An 18,529-nucleotide genomic window follows, 5' to 3' on the forward strand; every position below is an offset into this window, starting at 1 on the left:
GCTGAATTAATAGGCAAGAGGGGATTGGAACTCTAGTCCTGGGTCTCAGGCTGGTGCACTGTTTCTGTCTTTGCCATCCTGGAGCCCAAGGAGCCTGGAGAGTTTGGAATAGGGCCAAGAAGTTGAAAATAGTACCAAATGGTGGAATGAGATGGGGCAGGAGCTGTCATCAGCAGGGGTTGGGTTGGGTTGGGGTAGGGTAGGGCGGGCTGGGTTGGGGTGAGATTTGGCTCTAATTGCTGCAGTGGACCATTTGGTTTTGGTCAGATAAAGAGTGGGGCTGGGGTGGTACTGCAGGTCTGTGGCCGAAGACAATAATGGTGCAATATAGGACTGAGGTGGGTAGCCAAGTTCCAGCTAGGTCCATGCCCCCCTCCCCTCGGACAACAAGCCAGCTGTGAGGGACACAGCTGTGACTGACTCTGGGGGAGGAGAGAGAGAGGGAGAAAAGGCCCTGTTGCCCTGGGTGAGTTCCCAAGCTGTGGAGTTCAAAGCAGACCTGTGAAGTCAGAGGCTGGAGCAGGGAGCCGGGAGGGAGGGGGTGAGAAGTCAGTGAGGGGCAAAGAAAGGCTGTACTTCCACTTTGATGTCCCAGCAAAGAGCTGGAGCCAGGTCTGGGTGGGATCCCAGCAGATGGCTTCAGCTTTCCTCCTCAACTCAAAGCTTTAGAGAGAGCCAATTAAGCACACTTTCCTGTCCTTTGGCCAGGATGTTTTTCTAGATCCCTGATCCTACGATGTGACTACGTGAGTACAGGGCACATACAACCCCACCACATACAGATAAGCAACTCTTCTGTATGCAGAAGTGTGTATTCAGTGCTCATTCCTACCCCACTACATACAAAAAAAATCACATTCCCCTACACACAAGTAAGCACGCCCCTGTGAACACATGAACTCATATACTCAGTGCCATTCATGTCTGTAGTCTGTTCACAAGTACCCGTAGACATCACCTCTAAGTGGCCTCACACGAAGTGCACATGACACTGTTCATCCCAGCACGGGGCCAAGGCTGTGTCTGTTTTCTGTGTCAGGAGTCAGCCTGTGGGCAAGGTTGGGGACCCTGGAATTCTCACTCTCTCAGCAGTGTTCACTCTTCTCAAAGAGCGTGGAACAGGTCCAAGGCAATTTTCTGCCAAGAGGGGTTTCTCTTTGACTCATCACAATACCTGGCAGAAATTACCCAGGAGAGAGAAGTCCCCTAGGAAACCTGCTCATTTCTCTCCCCGGCTAGCTACCCCTGGGAACTCTGGCCAACCACTCCTGTCTTAGCTTTTGCTTTACCAGATGACTCCAAGGAGATTATTTTGTATCAGTTCTGCAAAAAAGTTGCCCTTGCTGTTATAATAGAATAGCCCTGGGGTGAAGTCTCAGGTTGTTATCACCCCCTAAGCACATTCCTAATGCTTTAATTCAACAGACATGTATTAGCGGCTAAGCAGAGAGGTGTAGTTTATGTGTAGTTTATGGGTAGCCTCTGAGTCCTGGAGCACATAAGGCTGCCCTTCAACCTCAGTTCTGATTACCAATCTTGCATCTTCTATAATGGATAGTGAAATGGGAGACAAGGATGGATCAGCTCCAAGCTGGGTGAGGAGTGAGCCTGACCATCAGTGTTGGGATCACTTAGGCCACCTGGCTCCAGCTGGCTCTAGGCTGGGGGTTGGGTTTTATCAGTACTCCACCACTCCAGGCAGAGATCATTAGCCCCTGCCCCGTCCCTGGCTCCCAATTTCCTTCCCTTTCAGAGGATTAAAGAAATGCATCCATATTCTCTCTCACGGAGAATGCTGGACTTGCATCTGGCTTGGAATCCAAGAGGGACAGCTGGAAGAGGTAGACAAGAAGTTGATTTCAAGGACATTGCATGCCTCCGTGCTTCCCTCCCTCTGTGTCCTCAGTTGCCCAGGGCTGCTTGTGGATCTTTCTGGAAGCAAGAAGGAAATATGTATGTGACTGCTAGTGATGTCCGAATCATTCTTTCTCCTGGAATGACTATAGCAGGTGTCTTTACTCTGTATCCTGATCTGACTTGAGAAAATTGCACCCCCCCCCAACTCTTAGATCCCTTCTGATAGGCAAATAGATCTGAAGTGGCTGAAGGTTAACTATTTCTGCTCAGTCATACTCCATTCTGCCACCTGTTCAGAAGAAGCAAGTGGGCCTGTGTCCTGTGAGGCTGATGAAGCCCCAGATCCAGGTGAAACAGAGAGTGATGAATACCGTCAAGGTTCTGGAAGCAGTCTTGCTATTTTTTCTTTCTGTCTTTCTTTCTGTCTTTCTTTCTTTCTTTCTTTCTTTCTTTCTTTCTTTCTTTCTTTCTTTCTTTCTTTCTTTGTTTTTCAGACAGTTGTGAGCTGCCATGTGGTTATCTTTTCAATTAGCACAGCCAACCAGGTGTTCTCCCTGTCCATGGCAGATACATAAATCACAGCCATCCTAGCACCCTGCCTATCTTTATAATGCTATAACACGTGACAACTCCAATTCTGGTTGCTTTACCTCCCTGCTGGCTCAGTTCTCTCATCTTTCAGCTGAGAGCATATATTTCCTCAGGCCTGTGTGAGTGTGAGTTTGCTTGTGTGGGGGTGGTATAGGTACATGTGCATAGGTGTGTGTGTGATACATGTGCATGTACATATGTGTGTGCCCGTGTGCTCATCTGTGCATACAGAGGCTGGAGTTTGATGTTACAGTGGTTTTCTCAATTGTTTCTCCACTTTATTTTTTGATTAGGGTCTGTCATTGAACTTAGACCTGACTGCTTTGGATAGACTGGCTGGCTAGTGAGGCCCCAGCATCTCCCTGTCTCTGCTCTACCTGGCACTGATTTACAGATTCCTGTTGTCTTTCCTGCTTTTATGGGGATGCTGGGGATATGAACTTGGGCCCCCATGCAGTCTCCCCAGCCTACTCCTCACATTGTTTTGATGATTGAAAGAGACAATAAAACACAGAAGAATTCCTGGCACTCAGCGGGTGAACAACTTACAGTGCTCATGAGACCTAGACAGGCCTGTAGTTATTGCTGCTTGTAGCTAAAGGTCAAGAGAGGCCCCTAGGACTTTTCTTATCTTTCCCCCCCTGTTCATCTTCCCTGTGTTTCTCTGTTGCATTCTAAGACTTTGGCCATGGTTGTTCTCACTTTTTCTTTCTTGGCATTTTATCTTCTGGCTCCCTTGTCTGTATATCTTCTTTGTGTTTCGACTACTTTTCATTCTCAGGAAGCTTCTCCTACTCAAAATCTACCAACCGGAGATGCTAGGATCTGTTTTATTGGTCTTGTTTTGTGCCTTGATATGGGTGTTAATGGACTTGAACTAATGCATCTTCAGTTTCTGCCTCTCAAGTGCTGGGATTGTAGGCATGCACCACCATGCCTGGCCCCTAGTCTACCTTTCTTTTAAAAAATGGAACTAATTCCCCATGATAATCAATCTGGAAAGTTCTGGTAAACATTCAGAATTAGACATTGTCTTGAAAAATCTCAAGGTATGGTTAACACTGGTCCACATTACTGCAGAGACCAGAGATCAGAACTGAGGAGACCTCCTGTCTTATTTTATTTTATTTGAGACAAAGTCTTACTGTGTTATTCCTGAACTTTCAGATGCAAGTGATCCTCTTGCCTCAGCCTCTAAACTAGCTAGAACTACAGCAGGCATGCACATTGTCTGCCCAGTTTCCTTTGACAGACAGATAGACTCCAGTTTGTCAGTCTAACTCTCTGTGATCACAAACTTTGCCCAAATACATGCTTTGTTTGTTCATGCAGGTATCTGAATTTGGGGTCTCAACTTGAAGATCCCTGTGGGATCTTTACTGACAAACCCTCCTTCCAGGAAGTGGCTGTCAGTCTTGTATGTCTTTTGCCATGGATAGCTAACATTTACCAAGTTTTGGCCCATTTCATTCTAGCCCAACTTTCCCCTCCCTCCCTCCCTCCCACACCTTCTCTCTCCCTCCCCCTTTCTCCTTTCCTGTCTTCCAACCTCCACCCCCAATGTGGGGAGGGTTGGAATCCAGGGCCTGACACTCTACTATTAAGCTAAGCTTGTAATCTTCCTGGCCAAATTCAGGTAGCTTCCCTCACTCCTGAGGGGTGAGGTAGAAAGGATGCTCTAAAAACAAACAAACAAACAAACAAACAAACAAACACAAAACCCTTATCTTGTGCATCCTTCTTCTTCCTGAAGAGGTCCTGGGGAAGGAGCCAGATGGTTGGTGACTACAACATCTGCTCAGGGGCTGTTTCTTTTTCTGTGTCCTTCTCTAACTCAACTTCCTGACCCTATGTGGTGTTATGAAACCTCCTGGCCCGTGGATATTGGTAAGAACCCGAGGACTGAGCTGAGTTGGTGTTCTTACCACACAGTAATCCACACATTTATTCTTCTCTTTTTTGTACTCCTTAATTAGTCCATTTACTTATTCAGCCAACAATCAGAGACCCCTGATGACATGCTAGAACTGTGTTCTGTCTGTGCTTAGAGAAGAAGGAGAAATAAACAACCAAGCACAACAAAATTTATCCTGTGACCTTTGGTAAGACACTTACCCTAAGCCTCAATTTCCCCATAGATTTAATGATTTGGCCAGCAATCATTTTGTCCCAGTTTCATTCAACTTGTGACCCTGTCAAGAACTTTCTATCACTTCCATCGGCAAATTACAAACTGTGGTCTGCCAGCAGTTTGTAAACTGTAGAGAAATTTCATTCTGCTTTTGTCTGCAAAATACCAAAGTTCTCAGTAAGAGGGTTGGAGCCAAGGCATAGAGAGGAATGAAGGAAGTGTAGAGAGTCCCAGTGTCTCATCTGGGTGGGGGTGGGGTAGGAGTGCAGGGTCACCAGGGACAGTCCAGATGCTGGGACCCCCCTGTGAAATATCACACCCTCTCTGCCCCATGCTTGTCCCAGATTCAGGTCAAACTGGATTTCAATCTGCATAATTTGTCCCAGTTAGAAGGGCTGGGAGAGGGTGAGAACAGGAGGATGCTGCATGCTGAGGAGGGATAGCTACCCTGAAAGGCAGGCATGAGGTGGGGGCCATAGGAAGCCAGAGTAAAGGGTGGAGGCTGGTGGCAGCCAGAGAGAGGAGGTGGGGTCAGGAGGAGCAGCAGGCTTGCAAAGCACAGATAATTGTCAGCCCAGCACAGTAGGGGTCAATTTAGTCTACTTATCCAGTGGCAAGAAGAAAAAAAAAAGTGGGCTGTAACTTAAAGATCTTAAGACTCACTAGAAAGGGAGGGGCTGTCCTGGAGGTGGGAGGAGGGAGTGTGGAGTTTAGGAGGAGACAGGGACTCAGGAGGGTGCAAGGAAGTGTCTTAGCTGAGCTGGGGTGGGACAGGGAAGGTACAGAGAAGCTGCCGGAGAAGCACATCCTGCTAGGTCTGACTTTCCAGAGGGGCTTGTTCTGCATGCCGGCAAGGGCACCTCAGAGCTTCTCTTACCTTGAGGGCACTAGCTGAGTTGGTGACTCAGCTCTGGAGCTGGTGCCCCTGGGACTCGCTGCCTACCTTCTTCACTCCCTTCACCAGTATGGAAGATGATAGTTACAACTACTATGGGGTCGACAACCAGTCTGAATGTGAGTACGAAGACTGGCAGTCCTCTGGGGCTCTCATCCCTGCCATCTACATCCTGGTCTTCCTTCTAGGCACCACTGGCAATGGCCTGGTGCTTTGGACCGTGTTTCGGAGCAGCCGGGAAAAGAGACGCTCTGCTGACATCTTCATTGCCAGCCTGGCAGTGGCTGACCTGACCTTTGTGGTGACTTTGCCACTGTGGGCCACCTATACCTACCGGGAATTTGACTGGCCCTTTGGAACCTTCTCTTGCAAGCTCAGCAGCTACCTCATCTTCGTCAACATGTATGCCAGTGTCTTTTGCCTCACCGGCCTCAGCTTCGACCGATACCTGGCTATTGTCAGGCCAGTGGCCAATGCTCGACTTAGGCTAAGAGTCAGCGGGGCTGTGGCCACAGCGGTCCTCTGGGTGCTGGCTGCCCTTTTGGCTGTGCCTGTGATGGTGTTCCGTTCCACCGCTATCATGGAAAACAGCACCAAGGTCCAGTGTTACATGGACTACTCCATGGTGGCTACCTCAAACTCAGAGTGGGCCTGGGAGGTGGGCCTTGGGGTGTCATCTACCGCCGTAGGCTTTGTGGTGCCCTTCACCATCATGCTGACGTGTTACTTCTTCATTGCCCAAACCATCGCTGGCCATTTCCGTAAGGAGCGCATCGAGGGCCTGCGGAAGCGGCGCCGGCTGCTCAGCATCATCGTGGTGCTGGTGGTGACTTTCGCCCTGTGCTGGATGCCCTACCACCTGGTGAAGACGCTCTACATGCTGGGGAATTTGCTGCACTGGCCCTGTGACTTCGATAGCTTCCTCATGAATGTCTTTCCCTATTGCACGTGCATCAGCTATGTCAACAGCTGCCTCAATCCCTTTCTATACGCCTTTTTTGACCCTCGATTTCGCCAAGCCTGCACCTCCATGCTCTGCTGTGATCAGAGCAGGTGCAAAGGCACGCCTCACAGCAGCAGCGGGGAGAAGTCAGCCAGTTATTCTTCTGGGCACAGCCAGGGTCCTGGCCCCAACATGGGAAAGGGAGGAGAGCAGATGCATGAGAAATCCATTCCCTATAGTCAAGAGACCCTTGTGGACTAGGGCTGGGACCAGAGAGAAGCCTGGTGCCTTGGGTCTGACCCAGACTTTACCCTCATGCTCTGAGAACCAGATAGCCTGGCTGTACCTTCTCCCTGGTCCCTGGCTCCTTTCCCTGCTCCCTGCCTCCAAGCTCTGTCTTGGCCCCTCTTCACAGAGGTTTGCGGTTTAGCAGGAAGAGATGGAGCCTTGCAAACAGACTTGTCCTCAGCTGTTCAATATTCCCGAGGCTGACCTTGCATAAGTCTCCTATCCTCTCTAAGCCTCAGTTTCTCGGTTTGTATTAAATGGGGGAAAGTTATATGAACCCTAAAACGTTGACATATGAGTTCTGGCTTAATTTGTTTCCTTCTCTTTTCTCAGCTCTCTAGCCTGCCTTTCCCTCTCTTCCCTTTTTGCTTTCTCTGCTGAAGAATCCTTCTGCTGTTGCTTACTCACTTTCTAGGTCTAACTCTCTCTTCTAGAGGATTTCTCCTTCCTCAATCCCTCCTTTACCTTCCTACCCATACTCCTACCCCTCTTTTCCTGCTGGGCTCCTATCTGTTAAGAATGCTGAAGCTTGAAGGATTAACCCTTTGAGTTCTTCTCCTGTTTCCGGAGAGCCAGCAGGGCAGGGTGGGCTGTGTGGGTAGGCAAAGAATTAGTGCTTCAGCCCCCAGAGCCAGGAGCTCTGGATGGATCTTTCCAAAAGTTGCGTCAGTTCACTGTGGGTCCAGACACCAGGGCTAGACTGGTTTTTGAATAGAGATTTCCCTTTGGCAGAATCTCTATGTTGCTTAGTAGATAATGCATCCTACCAACAAGCTAGCATTCTTTTCTGCTTGTTTATAGTTGACTGTGAGAATTCCAAGGCAGTAGGACTGAGGACACTGTGGACTGTTCCTGTTCTGATGAAGGGGAAGTTGGGAAAGGAACACAGAGAAAGAGGAGCCAGAGGGGAATCTGTATTTAGTCTGTATGCTGCTTGGCTCCCCTCCCCAATCCTCATCCATCCACCTCCTGTAGAACTGTGAACTGTAGAGCAGATCTTTCTCCTGTCTCCTTCCTCACCCCACCATCTCCTGAAGTTTTCCATAGCTGTTGGTGCTACTTGGCACAGAGTCACTTGGTTGGGTAGGGCTGTTTGCTTTTTGTCTATGTGGGTATATGTAAATGTGAGCACACACACACACACACACACACACACACACACACACACACACAAGAGTATCATATGAACTTCATGGATGAAGGAACTTAGATGAACCTCCACGTACTCCCCTGCACCTCTGCAGGTCTCGCACTCCACTTGGAGAAGAATGGACATGCGAAGGAAATGTAGAATAGATGTGAGTTCACCCCCACTGGATTTGGGGACCTCTGACGGCTGGTCCGTATTTAGGAAAGAAGTCTATGTTTGCACTAGGCTTTCTGTAGGGAGCTGTTTCCTCAGTAGCATCTGGTCCTAAGGCTGGAGAAGCCCAGAGCTGGGATCCAGCTCCTCTTCCAGTTGCATAGTGGGAAGAAGAGACTTACGGACTATAGCATGGCCCTTCTCCCATGTCCCATACCTGCTTTTGAGTTATTCCTCACCACACTCACTTTCTTCAGGGTCTGTGGTCCTCTTCCTAAGGAGGTCACTTTCTTGCTACAGGACGAAAGATACAGGGTGAGCTTTTGTTCTCCTGCCTAACAGGACTGAGCCTCTTGGCTTATCTTGCAGGTTGAAGGGGGGCGGTGAAGTGGGGGAAAGAGTGACTGGAGCAGTTGTGGGGGTCTCAAGGACAAAATTAATAGTGGGGCCCTTGTGAGCTGGAAATGGGTGTGCATATTCCGGGTTTTGTTCTTGGAGGCCTCTGGAAACCAAGGACAAGACATAAGCCATGGAAACAGGAAGAGCCTGGCTTGATGCAGTTGGACCTTCTCTGGCACAAACCCTGCTCCTGGAGCAAAAGGGGGTGGTGGTGGAGAAAACAGCTCCTCTCAGCTGAGTCTCTGCGTGCCTCAGGCCAGAAACTTTCACACAGCTACTTTCCCTGCCCAGGGCCACCCTTGAAGCAGCCAGCTCAGGCTGCAGGAGGCTTCCAGGAGGCAGGAAACTCAACCATGGCATGGGGCAGATAGCAGCAGAGGCTGCCTCTTCTCCCCACCCCCACCCCTTCTTCAGAATGTGCTCTGTTCTGATCTTGTTAGTCACTGTGGCTCATCAAATAAAACTGTTTTGGGTAGCTTCTGTGTCCAAAGCCTCTTCATTTGAAAGTGCCTTGAGAGAAGTGCAGGAGCCTGGAGTTTGTGAATATTTCAGTAGAGGTGAGAGGGTACACTGGGGGGGGGGGGTCAGTGGGAGCCAGAGACGGGGAATGGAGTGGGAAACTGGAAAGGGGGCTGAGAGGAGATGGAGAAGCAGGCAGCAGGAAAGGGAAAAGATGGGGGCTGGGAAATGAAAGGGCACAGCTTAGCCTCATGCTCTAAAAGCCACAGAACAAATGGCCTCACATTTTGGAGACTAGAGCACAGGTATTTCTGTGTGTCGGGGGGAATAACAGCAACTATAACTTTCTGTACATCTACTCTCCCCCCCCCATTTATGATTATTTCCCACTGACTCATTTATTCATCTCTATTAATTTGTTATCACTTGCTGATGGATTCATTCACTACCACCAGTTGAAGTCAGACATTTGAAGTTCTGTTTCTCAATTGGAGTCACTCTGATAATTGTAAAAATGCCAGTTCCTGGATGTCACTCCAGACCTATGGAGTCTGAATCTCTCGTACCCATTGTAGGTGTTTCCAGGTACTAAAAACAGCCAGGTGGTCTGTGATGGAAGGTCTGGCCTAATTCAGATGAAGTATTCCTGAATTAAGGCAGGCACACAGACAAGATAGTTGAGACCAAGAAAACTGGGTTCTGGAGGAAGAAGAGGCTGGAGTGACCTTTGTGGGGAAAAATTAGGTTTTAGATGTTCTTCAAAGAAGGCTTCATTGGGGACAATAATTTTGCAGGTGACACCAGAGAGAGAGGGAGGGAGGGAGGGAGGGAGAGAGAGAGAGAGAGAGAGAGAGAGACAGAGAGACAGAGAGACAGAGAGACAGAGACAGAGAGAGAGAGAGGGAGAGAGACTATATTATCAAAGAGCTCATATTTATACAGTTTTACAAGTGTGTTAAGAATTTTCCAGGCATTATCTCATTTAATCCTTGCAACCTTCCTCTGAGAAAGGCATTTGTGCCTCACTTTGCTGATAAGAAATCTGAGACACAGACATTATCGAAATCTCCTGACCATGGTCACATAGCTACTCTGAGGAAGAACCAAGCCTAGAGAAATGAATCTAATCCACAGCTCACACTCTTGACCATGGAATGCTGCTGCTTCCCCTGAAGTACAGACGAGGCAGCACCAGATGGTTGGGAAAGAAAATGTAATCTCATCTGTGAGATGCCAGGCACACATGGAGACCAGGCAGAATAGGAACTGCCAAGGGGATGGTGAAGATTCAGGAGAGAGAGACAGATGGGGAGACACAGAGAAACAGACGAGAGAGGAGATGTGAAAGAGATGGTAGCAGAGACAGAGCAAGGAGAGAACACATGAGAGAGAGAGAGAGAGAGAGAGAGAGAGAGAGAGAGAGAGAGAGAGAAGAGAGAAGAAGAAGAGAAGAAGAAGAAGAAGAAGAAGAAGAAGAAGAAGAAGAAGAAGAAGACAGAGGACAGAGAGTACAGGGAGAGGGGGTCATGAGAAGCAGTGGCACAATGAGGACAAGGCATCCACTTTTCTTCTTAACAAAGAAAATCCATCAGGAATTTATGACTATAACAAGGAGCTGAGTTTTTTCTTTTAATATAGGTTGTCTAGAACATTATAAAATTAAAGAATTATAAAATTATAATGAAATTATAAAATTATAGAGCACTAAATGGTTGAGTTGTCCACACCCACCTTACTTTGTTTACACACCACGGACTATGCTGGGTAGGATTAGTGAGCAGACTGCTGGGGCTCACAGAGACACTGGGGGGGATGACAGCAAGAGAGGTCAACTCTGAGTGATGGAAGGCCCAGAGTGTGCCCAGAGCTTATCACAGAGGCTTCAGCATGAGTCTCAGAGCATCCCAGGAACCTGCTGTTTGGAGTGTGGTTGGTGAGCAGTGAGTGGTGGAATGTTCGGGCAGAATTACCAGGGATAACACAGAGTACAGACCCTCTGAGGAGCTGGGCTGGTCCTTGCTTCTTATAGGACCACTCCAAGTCTGGGAGGAGGACTGGCACTCCCAGGGAAAAACTTGTCTGAATTTCAAAGCATGGATGCAAGAAAGATTGGGAGCTACGACTAAATCTGGGTTTTTATATGAATTGAGGATGGGGTCGGGCACTTAAAAAGTGTTTGTTTTAGTGACTTGAGGCTTTGCCTGTTCTTGCCGACATGAGCTCTCTTCTTCAGTCATGTACCAGGGGACACTAACCAAGGACTTCAGAATTCTAGACCCCCATTCTGGGCTTGTTGGAAAGAGATTCTAAGACAGATCCCTTGGCAAAATCCTCACCTCCAGAAGCCAGGGTGAAATCCAGGATGGAGATCTAGACGACACACCCACCATCTAGCAGGCTGCTCTATCTAAGCTCTAGTGAGTTGGCAGCCTGCATGTCTTGATCCAGAGGGTATAGCTTTTTAAAAAGGCATTTGAAATACTGGGCAGACTCTAGTGCTTTCCATTTAAAATTAGAGTGCTAAAATGTTAGAGCCTCGCTAGGTGTGTTGGTGCATGCCTTTTATTCCAGAGCACAGGAGTCAGAGACAGGTGGATCTCTGTGAACTCAAGGCCATTCTGGTCTACATAGTGAGTTCTAGGCCAGCCCAGGGCTATATAGTGAGACCTTGTCTTAAAAAGAACAAAAGTTATGACTATATATATATATAGTTCCAGTCCATTCTGTGTGACCATAGTAAAATACTCTAAGCTGAAAAATTTATGACTATAACAAGGAATTTAAGACTATAACAAAGAATTTATGACTATAACAAGGAGCTGTTTTTCTTTTCTTTTAATACAGGTCCTGTTAAAAGTCTCCTGTGAAATTTGAGTTAAGTTGTCCAGAACATATAAAATTATAGAGCACTCAACAGTAAAGGAAATAGATTTCTATAGATAGGTCATGGTTCTGGAGGCCCAAGAGCATGATGCTAGCAATTTTTTGTCTCTTTGTGAATTGTTTCATCAGTTCATGGTGGAGAAGTGGAAGGGGAAATGGTCAAAGTATAAGGATACCCTTGCTTACAACAAGCCACTCTCCCAGTAACTAATCCAATCCTGGGAGATCAAAGCTGCTCCCAGAGGACCTAATCCAGTCTCAAGGGAGCTTGCCTCAAGTCTCTTGAAAAAGGTACTAACCCACTCATGAAGGTAATATTCCTATAAACTTCCCAAAGATCTCATCTCCTATTGTTGCCATATAGAGTAATTAAGTCTCAATTCGACTTTTGCCAGAGAACAAGCATGTCTAAGTCCTACCATAGCACATTCATTCAAGAAATCTTTACTCACTGTGCACTTTTTGCCTAGGACTCTTTTAGAAACTAGGGATAACTGTGGTCAAGCAGACATCACTCTGATTTGTGGAACAATTGAGAAGCTTTCTAGCCTTATTTTCCTCATTGACCAGATAGTACATCTGAGGCCAATGAAGAGGAAAGGAGAATAATTCACATATGGTCACACAGTGGGAAAGTGGCATGGGTGAGGGACTAGAACCCAGGCTTTCCACTGTTAGGTGAGAGCATATTCAGGCTGGTGAAGGAGATCTTTAATTGACAATACATAGAGCAAATTGAATCAAACTGAAGACGAGCCCTGACTGGGAATGGAGAGATGCTTGCTGGTTATCTAAAGTTTTGTTATATATTTGTTTGAGAAGAGCTTCAGATTCAGAATCATACTGAGATTTATACAGAGAGCCCTGTACATTCCACACCAAACTTCCTTTATAATTAATGTCTTACATTAACATGATACACTTGTCACAGTTAATGAACCATGTTGGTACATTGCTATTAATTAACACCCATTCTTCACTCAGGTTTCCTTACTTAAAAACAAAACAAAACAAAAACAAACAACAACAACAACAACAACAAAAGACCCCCCAAACCAAAACCCAGCCCTCATGTACTTTTTTTTTTTCTGTTCCAGAACTTGATGCCACAATTCAGTCATCATATCTCATAGGCTTCTTGTAGCTCTGGAACCTTCTCACACTTCATATTTGATGCCTTTGAGAAATACTGGTCAGATATTTTGTGTCATGGCTCTTTGTCAATTGAACATTTTTTTAAAAAAAATCTCCATTTGCTAGGCATATGCTAGGTGATGAGGAAAAAAAAAACCCAGAAAATAATATTCAAGCCATTCACTCTCTTCTGTAGCTTAACAATGAATAATAAAGGATCATCAACGCCACTGCTGGCAAATCACAGGATGCTGTGGAGGCAAACATCTTCCGTTTCTACCATGGAGGAGTCACAAATCAGAGCTAACATACTGGTTGAAATATGGGTCCAGACTCAGTTCCACTGGGGCTTAAGTGTCTGCCATTCTTTCTCTTCCACGTCACCTAGAGACCCACTCTCCTGCTTGCATAAGTCCTGGAACTGTGTGAGACAAAAGAATATCTGTGTTTCCTGAGCACCTCATCCCATGTTGTCTTACACAGTGTCACTCCACTGTGTGGCACATCTCTTAATTGTGTGTCTACCTGAAGCTGCTTTTAGATGTATCATGGATGGATTTCTCAAGCCTGCTTGACATGTACCACTCAGCCAGCACCCTCTTACTTCTCAGCCCACATTCCCTAGGCACTAGGAAGAAGCCTCTAGGATAGTTCTGCTTTTATTAAAGCTCTTCATTATTGCCCGTTCCATTCAACCCATGGGCAGCTGCTCTAGAGCAGGGCTATTTACAGATTTTTGTATTCCCAGTGTCGGGGATGCAGTAGGCACAATTTGCTTAAACAAGTGAACCACTGGATGATAAAAATGCTGGAGTGAGAGGTGAGAAAAATTGTTTTTTATTTACAGCAAACAAGTCAATTTCTTTTCAAAGAAGCAAGGGAAATGAGGTAAATCAGAAGCCAGGAGAGAGCAGGGGAATTGGGAAGCGCTGACCCAATTAAACAGAACAGTTTTGTCTCTCACAGCCGCTCCTGGGGAACATACAGTTAGAACAAAGGACATGTTGAGTCATGGGGTGGGGGCACTTCTGATAATTTTCTCTTAAGGTCTTCACACCTATAGACATGCATACATACATATGTACCTGCATATATATGTATTATGTGTTGAGCATATTCTCCCTCGATGCCCCATCCTTCCCTTTATTACCCCCAACAAGTCTTCTTTGTCCCCAACACAGTTTTACTTTTATTTTTATGTCATGTATATACATGATTTTATGTATCTGTGTAAAATCTAGGATAATAGATGTTTTTTTCTGGTTTAATTCCCGGAGTATGATTATCCCAGGAATTTCCCAAACAACATAGCTTCTTCCCTTTGTGTATATATGTTATACTTTCTTTATCCCTTCTTCTATTGCTGGTTCCATAGTTTAGCTATTGTGTGTAGTGCTGCAATAACCTTGATGTTGAAGTGTCTCCGTTACACACAGGACAAGTAGTTTTTTTTTTAAGAGAAACCTCCATTCTGACTTCAATAGTGGCTGGATTAGTTTACATCCTCACTAACAGTATATAAGGGTTCATTTTTGTCTACATCCCCAACAGCATTTGTTATTATTTTTCTTAATGACTGTTATTCTGACTGGGTGAGATGGAATTTCAATATAGCTTTGATTTGCACTTCTTAGATGGCTAGTGAAGTTGAACATCTTTTCATATGCCTACTTCTGAACGCTACACATCATGGCTTCACAGTGACCAGTTCACTGTTAATGCTGGAGATTAGTTTTTCAAGTCTATTGGGTAGGATGAGTGAGCGCAAGGCTGGTTGGCTTCCTGGGAAAGGTATCAGTGCCAGCTGGAGCCAGTACTGAGTCATTCAGCTGCTGGGAATCCATGTATAGCCATCTACTGTTCATGGAGGAAGAACTGTTCTGATGAAGGGGGTGTACTGACAATGGAAAACAAAATCTTGGACTTCCTCCTCTACAAAACCACTCAAGGAAAACCTTCCCTTCCGGTCCCTGAAAAATCTGTATCAGGGTTAAGGTCATCCAAGAAGATCTGGCAACCTTTCTTCTAACTCTGAAATATATCTGTAAGTTCAAAAGGTCTTCCTGTATGATGAGGGTGGACAACCTCTGATGATGACAGAGACTGAGGATTTTCCACAGCTGGCTTCAGTATGGTCTCTGGTGGACTAAGGACTTTAGTAGCAGGACTCAGTAACCTAGAGCCTGGAGACTGACATTCCAAGGTCCTAGGATTGAAGAACATGGGTGTACCATTTGCTCTTAGGAAAATAGACACACTAATATGGCTAGTTGTTTTCTAGCTGGAGACCTAGAAGCCCTCAAGTATTGCTGAAATCCAGCTGGTAGTGAGCTCTGTACTAGGGGTGCTGCCAGGCTTTCACAGACCCTGGAAGATGGTGGTTCTTTGCTGTGATAATAACAAGCTATTTTTATGCTTGAGAAAAGCCATTAGCAATACCAAAGGGATGGTACGGTTTAGGAGAGGAAGTTGTTTTAGCTATGACTGTGTCAGGAGTGCTAGTGGAACAAAGACTAACTGGCCTGAGACCACAGCACTATGGGGCTGGAAGGGATTGCTCCAAGCCTCCCATATCACTAGAGGAAACAATGAGACCCTGGTCTCAAAATGAACAAAGTTGGGAACAGCATTGCAAAGTATTGGCTGCCTGGCTGATTTGATTTTCTTGATTCTGAAGTTTACCCGATGCTTTTCATAACATCAAGTTGCCTCTTTTCTGTGTCATATAGACTGCTTTGGAGGAAATACTCCAAGATAGGTGGTCAACCTGGTTTTGGTGCTTACAGTTTGTATTGGGACAACTTAAGTTGTCTTCTTAAAAAAAAAAAACTTGAAGTTTGTGTGTCTCTTGTTTATTATATTATTTAACTTAAATCTTACTTGAGCTCTTACTGGGTGTGCCATCTAGATCATTGACTTTCAAAGTTTTGTGTATGTAGAAGAATTACCAGAGGGTGTTATTAAAATGCAGAACAGAACTCCATAGGTATGGACAGTATCTGGAACACCCCCTTTTATTTTTATATGCTGTATAGATCTGCATCTATGTAGGTACTCATGCACTTGGAGTTCTGATGTTGATGTCAAGAATCATCCTGGTTCATTCTTCAACCATATTTATTGAGGCAGGATCTCTTAGTCAAACTCAGAGCTTGAGTGATAATATGACTAGTCTTGCTAGACAGCTTGCTCTAGGGACACTTTGTTTTACCTTCCAAGGCTGGAATTATAGGTGGGTTCCTGTAGTAGGAAGTTTTCCTATGTCCTGCCTGGTCCTGCAGCCACTCAAACCCAAGTAAAGGCACAGAGGCTTATATTACTTACAAACTGTATGTCCTAAGGGCTCAGGCTTCTCGATAGCGAGCTCTTTTTTTCTCTTTCTTTCCCTCTTTCTTTCTTTCTTTTCTTTCTTTCTTTCCTTCTTTCTTTCATTCATTCTTTTTTTTTGTTTTTTTTTCGAGACAAGGTTTCTCTGTGTACCTTTGCACCTTTCCTGGAACTCACTCTATAGCCCAGGCTGGCCTCGAACTCACAGAGATCTGCCTGGCTCTGCCTCCAGAGTGCTGGGATTAAAGGCATGCACCACCACCGCCTGGCTCGATAGCCAGCAGTTACAACTTAACTCAGTCCATTTCTATTAATCTATGCATTGCCATGTGGCTTCACGGCTTACCCATGCTTTCACGCCATGTTTCTCCTGGTGGTGGCTTGCAGCATCTTCCCCACTCTCCTTTCTTCTCCTTTCTCCAGTTCAAACATACTACCTAACCTTATTCTACCTCACCATTTGCCAAACAGCATTATTTATTAACCAATCAGAGCAACACATATTCACAGCATACAAAAAGACATCTCTTGGGTCCTAGCAGCTGTGGGACCAGGCAGGACACAATAAACTTCTGATTACATTTTCATGCCCCACGTTGGGCACCAGATAAAGTGAGAAATCCATGGACTCTGCTTAAAGGGCAAGAAATTTATTAGGGATAAAACTCATTACAACATGGGAGATTTACTGTAGGATCCTGGAAAGCTGAGCTATGATTCATGTATGCTGTTCTTCTGTCTGGTTCATCTCAGCATCCAAAAACCACAGGGAGAGAGAGTCCCACATACATGCATCTCAGGTCTTAAGGGTCCTGAGAGGTCACTCCTCAGGGGCATGTGTTTTAAGGTCATAGGCAGGAAAAGCAGTCACTTGTTACATCTAGGGGGCAGTGCTTCAAGGTCATAGCCAGAGTAGCTATCTACTACAGGTTACCACACTCACTCTGCATTTATTGGATCTCTGGAGATCCAGAATTCTGGTCTCATGTTTACTTGACAAACTCTTAGACTATGGAGCCATCTCCTTAGCCCTTGAACATTTTGTTTTTAAAGGAATTTTATCCACAGTAGAAGCTATTAGTCCTTAGACCATGCTCAAAAGATCAAAGAATTAGAGCAGAACACTCATTATCATCTGTCAAATAGAATAGTAAAAGTAGTTACCTCACAGGATTGTTATGAAGGTTATACAAGGTAATGTTTGCAGTGGCAAGCAGTCTCCATCACATTAGAGGGGATCGATAGGTTTTAATTTTCTTCTGTTGTTCCCCCTTTGCCTCTCTTGTTACAAGGGAAAGTGACTTGATGAACTCCTTTGCACTGCAGAGTGCTTGGAAGACCTCTGCATCTGAAAAAAGGGCATGTGGAAGAAAGGAATGCTCAACTTGCAGAATGTGGCATTGACTATTAATATTTCTTGCATTTAATTTTTAAAAATTTTTTGTGGTGGTAACAACAAAATAAAGCTAGAAACAGTTGACAGAAGTTTGCATATAAATTAATCTGGTCAGAAGTTTGTTGGAAAAGATCAAAAATAGTATACTACATAAATAGTTTTAGATTTTAAAAATTCATAGTCTCCATAGCCTTTCAGATTTATGTCTCAGCTTCACTGATTCTGGGAGGAAGGGTAGAAAAACAACACTTGAAGTAATTCCAAACTGAAGGTCTAGAGAGACAAATTCTTTTCTCAGCACTGTGTCTAATTATCACCCAGAAAGCCATGGGATCTGCCTCAGTTCCCCACATATAACATGAGTACAAACAAGATCAGAGAGCTACCACTTCCTATTAACTTATCAACAAAGCAGGTCCCTTTAATCGGAGCTTTGGAGGTTCCAGTCTGTGAATGATTGGCCTAACTTATCTAGGCGTCTGGAGAGGCAAGGCATGGTGGTAAGAACATATGACAGAAAAAAGCCCTTGACTCATGGCCAGGAATTAAGGTCCCCTAGTCCCCTTCAAGGACACCCCTCCAGTGACTTAAATCCTCCCTTCTTAAGTGTTACACTACCTCCAAACTGTGTCACCTCCGAGATCAAGGTTTTAACACATCAACAGTGGGGAGACATTCAAGTTCCCAACCTACAGCAGGTTGTTTGATGATAGCTCTAGACATGAGCATCCTCCAAAGAGTGGCACTCTGGGCAACTGAATGGCAAATGTAATTCTGAATGACCACTCTTAACTGATATTCTGTGGCACATAGACTCTTTAATGGATTCTTGGGCGTTAGAGTTGATGGTGTCTCTTGAACGATGACTAGGTTTTGGCAAGTTGAATATGGAGCTGGGTGATATGAGGCATCCAGACTGATGA

At 45.5% G+C, this 18,529-nt stretch overlaps 1 protein-coding gene across 1 annotated transcript; it reads left to right on the forward strand.

The window, feature by feature from the left end:
• The first annotated feature begins 5,322 nt into the window (after window positions 1-5,322).
• Window positions 5,323-8,873, forward strand: Aplnr (apelin receptor). The gene has a single exon (XM_036185269.1). The coding sequence runs from the start codon at window positions 5,545-5,547 to the stop codon at window positions 6,676-6,678; it is 1,134 nt and encodes a 377-aa protein (XP_036041162.1). The 5' UTR covers window positions 5,323-5,544; the 3' UTR covers window positions 6,679-8,873.
• The last annotated feature ends 9,656 nt before the right edge of the window (window positions 8,874-18,529 follow it).

The sequence above is a fragment of the Onychomys torridus genome, chromosome 4 (assembly GCF_903995425.1).
Source record: "Onychomys torridus chromosome 4, mOncTor1.1, whole genome shotgun sequence".
In the NCBI taxonomy this organism is placed as follows: domain Eukaryota; kingdom Metazoa; phylum Chordata; class Mammalia; order Rodentia; family Cricetidae; genus Onychomys; species Onychomys torridus.